The sequence below is a fragment of the Strongylocentrotus purpuratus genome, unplaced genomic scaffold, assembly GCF_000002235.5.
Source record: "Strongylocentrotus purpuratus isolate Spur 01 unplaced genomic scaffold, Spur_5.0 spur5_scaffold_21, whole genome shotgun sequence".
NCBI classification, from domain to species: domain Eukaryota; kingdom Metazoa; phylum Echinodermata; class Echinoidea; order Camarodonta; family Strongylocentrotidae; genus Strongylocentrotus; species Strongylocentrotus purpuratus.
In genome coordinates this window covers 22,516,867-22,523,289 of record NW_022145607.1, presented here as the reverse complement: position 1 = coordinate 22,523,289, position 6,423 = coordinate 22,516,867, and the positions used below count along the sequence as shown (strand labels likewise).

At 36.6% G+C, this 6,423-nt stretch overlaps 1 protein-coding gene across 1 annotated transcript in view; it reads left to right on the top strand.

Moving 5' to 3' along the window:
- Positions 1 to 201: 201 nt before the first annotated feature.
- The window catches only part of LOC100889435 (protein eva-1 homolog C), a 35,662-nt gene continuing 29,440 nt past the window's right edge, over positions 202 to 6,423 (top strand). The window contains exons 1-3 of the mRNA XM_030994239.1: positions 202 to 454; positions 1,067 to 1,190; positions 4,865 to 5,014. Of these exons, the coding sequence (XP_030850099.1) occupies positions 236 to 454; positions 1,067 to 1,190; positions 4,865 to 5,014 (493 nt within the window). The 5' untranslated portion in view covers positions 202 to 235. The remainder of the gene's footprint in view (positions 455 to 1,066; positions 1,191 to 4,864; positions 5,015 to 6,423) is intronic.

Genomic DNA, 6,423 nt, shown 5'->3' with positions numbered 1-6,423 from the left:
TTAATATCATTAGTTTATTAATATTTAATCAAATATAATATTGTTAATATTATTTATGCTGTGCTTTTACTTGAAACCTGAAACCTGAGCCAGTACATTAAAATCCCAGGAGGAGCCCAAAGCAAAACAACAAGAAATGTTGATACGAGAGTAAATTCTAACTAGTGATATTAACCACCTTTTCTCCATTTTTTTTTGTCTCTTTCTCTTTTCTTTCTCCACTGCAGATTTATTCATGAACTCGTTACGGACCCACTTTGTGTTTGCCTGTGAAAATGATTACCTAACCATTAGGTGCCCAACAGGGACGTTAATAAGCATACAAAATGCAAACTACGGGCGGAGAGTGCCCAGTACTGACATGTGCCCACTGCCGTGGACGTCGTTAGGGACGCGAAGCGACAGCCTAATTCTTAGTGAAAATATTAATTGTAGAGCAGCTGATTCATTACAAGTAAGTTACCTGTTTTCCCTTGGAATGGACCCTTGTCTCCTTTTTCTCCAGGAAAGAGATACCTGGGCCCTAGTAGTTGCATAAAACTTACCATTGATGGTAACTTTGCCATCAATGGCAACTACCATGGTAACAGGGCTCAACAGCCAATCAAAATCAAGGTTTCCATGGTAGTTACCATTGATGGCAAAGTTACCATCAATGGTAAGTTTTTGTGCAAAAGGGGCCCAGTTGTCTAAAAAATCATTTATGTAGGCATTGATGTGATAATTAATATTTTAATGTGCGGTTATTAAAAGGTTCACTTGATACTACTATGAACAATAATACAAATTGAAAGTATGTTAATTTCTTGAATTAGATACATGGAGTGATTTATAATCAATGATATAGGCTGTCATGGAATAATTTGCAGTACTAGAATTCAAATTGAACTTATAAATACTCATAGTTTATAATTTGATTAATGGTATTTTTTTTCAAAAGAGGTGATAAGTACACTTCAGAACCTCCTTCCTCCTGGTTCATCTGGATTTCAGGGCTACCATAGCCCAGAAACGCATTAAGATGAACCATATTTTTATGTTCATGTTTTCTTTTCTTTTTCATCAGATTATTACAGATAGGTGTGAAGATACGTCGGATTGTAGGATAGAAGTAAAAACAAGTTTATTCAACATGGACCCTTGTCCGACAACGCATAAATACCTTGATGTTTCATATAAATGTAGACCACGTAAGTATCATTTCTCTTCTCTTTGATATCATTTCTTACCGTACTATGATATGTTATATGCTAAGGGTCAGGAGGGCGTTAACTCAGTATATATTCTAACATAGTACTAACGCTCTTCTAGCTTTCAACAGATGAAATGTTTGTGTTAAAGGGATTGGGTAACTTTGTCTCAGATTCTGAACCAAAATCCCGGATTTAGCTAATGATGCAATGATAATTAGCCAATCGCCTGTCTGATCAAGATATTTATGATTGGAAATCGAAATTCAAAAATTTGTTTTCCTAATGGTTTTTGTAACACTACGGTCTATTGTACATAGTATGGTAAAACCGGTCACTAAAAGATTTTTATTTTTTTGAGGCACTTCATGATCATTTTGAAACGCTATTTTTTAGGGCTTCAATATAACACTATATTACAGACACTTATAACACGTAGGGTCATGCATATCAGATTTAACAATGTTAAACGATGCCTTTAAGTGTTTCTTTTTTGAGGCTGCAGAGGCATTTGGAATGAAACAAAAGGTTTTCAGAACTCCCTTGCATACTAGAATTTACCTACCCCCAAAAATATTAATTAACCCTTCAAAACCCAGACAACTCACAACATCACTTGCTAAAGTGGGCATCAGTTAAACCAGTGGTAGTAGGAGGGTTAATGTAGTTACCGAAGCTTTTCAGTATCCCCTTGCATACCAGAATTTACCCATACACAAAACGTTCATTACCCCCTACAACTCCAAGTACCAAACAGCTTACAACAGACACAACATCACCTGTTAAATGAGCATCTTTTAAACCATTGGTAGCAGGAGGGTTAAGGCAGTAGCCAAAGCTCTTTAGAAGTTCAGTATCCTCTTGAATCCAAACACTTGCCCTTATACACAGAATCCATTAACCCTAGATGTACCAAACAACTCGCAGTATCACTTGCAAAAGCAGTCATCCGTTAAACCAGTGGTAGCAAGGAGGTTAAGGTAGTTGTCATGGAGACAGCTTGGAGTAAGGGGTGATGAAGGAGTCCATTAGGGGTAGTACTCTCCTTCTAGATAGGGGTCACATCAACTCTCTTCAGGAGTGGCCTTTCAAATTCTTTTGTCGTTGAAGTTACTATTTGACATGGTCATGAACATGACAGTAGTTTCATTGTTTATTGAGATGAAGAATGTGGAGAAAAACAACTGAAAATTTTCAAAGAAAAATTGATCAACGTTTAGGTGAGGGAAAGAAACAAGTGTTCATCCTCAATAAGATATCTTCAATAAGAATTATAGGAATTCTTGATTACCCTGATCAAAGTATGAATCACTCTTACAGTCATAGAAATCATCATAATTAGAAGGGCAATGTAAAGGAGTTCCATATAATTTTTACCTTAAATATGTCAGCCAGATTGAATGCCCTATTACCCTTTGGACTCTTTTCTAAAATATATTTTCAACCAAAGTTTGATTTGTGACTTTAAATGCTATGTCCCTTGTTTAGATTTTCTGCCCACTTGGCCTAGACATAGTCATGGTAGAGTTATTATTCACTGACCTAACTACAACTTCACATTCCCAAACAACTCAGAAGGCTACAAGCTTGGCTGTATAATGCTTGTATTACGGTGAAATTCATACCTCAGAGACAAGGACCAACTTTTTTTTTTTTACACACAACTGCTCTCTTGACTGTGGCTACAAATTTATTTTCCAAGTCATTCAATAGTTCTCATGCATGCCCAGTTTAGGAGAGCATCAATGCACTTGATTTACCTCAATGTTTAGCTGAAAAGCAAAAGAAAAGGGGGGGGGGGTAAGATAAAGAAAAGTCACCTTAATCCTCTGTATCCTCAGGTACACCCTTATGATATATAACAGAATTTTGTCACTGATTGATCGTATTATTTAAGGTGGCTTAACGAAATGTTTAGTGACACGAAAAGATACATCCGGAACGCAAAATGGGTAATTGTTGGAAATCATGTTTAATATTACACAGAGGTAGAAGCACACTGTTATGATATGGAGCTGGTAAATGCATAATTTACTTTCTCGACTAGGTTTAATGTTTAGCTTATCTTTCATTCAGATATGTCAAAAAAGAACTTTTAATTCACAAACATCGACTATTAATTATGTGTTTTTTATTCTGGATGCGCCTTTTGGTGCTGCCTCATTTCAGTATTCTCCAAAATCTGTTGCCAATTATTGTGAGTTTGTAGTAGGTATCATAAATTTAAGTATCAAAATTCTGATGAGAAAAAAGATACACAACTTCAACATTACAAAGAGCCTTTGATAAGAGAGTTGTTTTTGTCTACATAAATGGTTCTTTTATGATGAACAATGCAAGTACATGCCAACTTGCATCAAACTTTTGAACCATACGGCTGCATAAATCAACTTGATAGGAGAATTCCAATGATTGTTTGAGCTATGCGGAGCCACCGTGAAATGTAAAACTAGATTCCGTCTTGGAAATTGGCAACATTATAACATCAGAATAGCAACAGATGGCCCATGTTACGTAGGGGAAACTGAGCAAAAACTTATTACACCCCTGACCTGTCTCGGTACCCAGAGGGCTATGCAATTCCAGTAAAAACTGCAGCAGACAATCACCTTTCTTCCTCCATGTTAACCCTCTCTATTCTTTGAATCCGTAAAATAAAGATGAAAAATTGCAAATACCAATCTTTTATCTTTCAGACCAGGTTTATAATCAGTATTTTGATTGCTCCTGGCTCGGCTAGTTTGATCTCATAGAAAATGTTGACAGTTACAGCAGAGCCGTTTTACGAGTATTGCATTTCATTGGGGGCGGGTATTGGCCTTTTCTAACTAGTAGCGGGAATTCTTTATGATATATTTTTTATGAATGAACAGTTGAAACGGGACTCCATTGTGAGGGGACAAAGAAGGCGTGTGCAGTTCCCAGCCATGTACTTTATTTTTCTTTGGCTTTGTTTATAAATGCAGTCAAAATAGGGTCCATGGCCTTGGCTAGGAACGTGAGTTTGCTGCAGAAACATGGAGATTAACGAGGCTCGGCTGGCAAAGCCCAAAACTAAATATGGACCCATTTCAAAGTCAGTGAATTGTGGTTTCAGCCATGAAATAGACCTAGAAATATCAATTTAGTCGTGTGGTAAGAGGAGAAAGGAGATTTATGTGTCAGCCTACTGTTAATAACAAGGGGGTGAATTACTAGACTGTGTTATTAAGAGCTGACGAATGAATGGAATATATTCAAAGAAATGTCTACACAATCATTTTCCAGGGTTTATACTGCTTTAAACATATACAGTGCTTGTGAGCTGAACTTTTGACCAAAAGTAGTCAATTTGAATGATGAAAGGTTATTTCTTTTCTCAATTCATTATTCATATGTAGTTAGAAATAAGCTTAAATTTGAGATCAATTTGAACTTAAACCATGCCAGTGTTTCTACGTTAAACTTCAAACCTAGGCCGAGCTATATATACCCAAATCTAACCCTAGCACTGAACCTCACCTAATAAAGTCTGTAGCAAATTATCGCCAGAACTCATGTCGAGCCCTGTTTCAACATATTCTTTTTAAAGTATGATTTATTGTATTCAGAGCATTGTTTGCTGTAGTGTAACAAAATAACCATGACATCTTATTCATTTTTCAGTTCTTTTTCCCTCCTTTTTTTCCACACAGATCAATTCACGAAGGTGGAGACATGTGAGGATAAACACATGAATGTATATTGTAAAGAAGAAAACCAAGTAGTCGCCATCTATAATGCACATTTTGGCAGGTTATTACCAGGCAGTATGGAGTGCCCTTCGTATTCAATGCATGAATTAGGTAAGTAATAAAAATGTTCTCCTGCCCCTATCCCCCTCTCTCCCCCAACCCCCCCCCCCCATCCTCCCCACCCAAAAAAATAAAAATAGTAATAAAAATAATTTTTTTTTTTTAAATGTAGGGGGGGGGGGGATAATGTTTTTATCACTGATAAGAAAGAATGAAACATAAACATCTTCCACTGTTGCTCATTATTTCTGTGTTTTAGTATACCATTTTGGAGTTTTCCGTCAGTTTCCACCCCCTTTTCTCCATCTCCCCAAACAGATTTTTAACAAGTGCTGAAAACAAAACATACATGTACATGCATGTTAGAGAAATAGGGAGTAAAAGGTGGTAGTAGATACTGCCTTAGTATCCAATTTGTAGAAGTGGTAGTAGTAGTAGTAGTAGTAGTAGTAGTAGTAGTAATAGGAGCAGTAATAGTAGCTGCCGCATCAGTAGTGCTAGAAGTAGTAGTAGTAGAAGTAGTGGTAGGAGCAACAGTAAACGTTGTATCAGTTAGTAGTAGTAGTAGTAGACCGAATTTTTCTGTCTCTTTCGTTCGTTAGCCTCTGATTTGGGTAGGTCGGCTCTCTCTTTAGAGACAGAACAGCCCCATACGCTGTAGTGGCCGCGCGTTTGTACTAAGAAACGTTACACAAAACTTGGCCAAACTTAATCCCTAATTTTGATATTTTACCGGATGCGTATCCGATGCATTTAAAGTCCTAAATTAGCTAAATACTTAACTACTTCGGTTCCACTTACCAACTTGACTGGAATAATCCGTTTAATGGTCCATTTTTAGGAAATTATGGGTCAAGATCGACATCCATGAAGAAAATCTTGCAGCCGAGTCTCATTCTTTCTAGTCTACGCCGAAGGCAAAATGATTATAACGGAAAAACTGTGCATGTCATTACGAACTCGTAGCTCGTGCACAGTTTTTCCTGTAGTAGAGAGTAATGATTTGATAGTCATTTAATTTGACATGGAACAGCACTCCCAGTCACAGCAAGATGGGTATATTAACTTTTACACAAGGATCATAGCAAATCGAAAATAGTGTAATCTTTCTCTCATTTCCCTGTTTCGGAATCCACATTTGCTCATTTGAAAAGTACATGTAGCTAACCTACATTGTATCTACAATAAAGAGATCAAAAGATATATTCGGTGTACATTGATAGCAGCAACGTAGTTAAGGGCAACCAAAAGCATTGATTGTTACATTTCTTCAATAATAATAGAAACATTTATAAGCTTTTAATACAAATGTTTCTATATAAGCCCTGTTCTTTTAGTACCCAGCACTACATGTTAGCTGAAAAGAAAAGGAAGAAAATTGCAGATAACTTGACGTTTTTCTTATGTTTGACAAATGGACATGGAAAAAGATATAACTTAGCAAGGCTGAATTCTCCTTT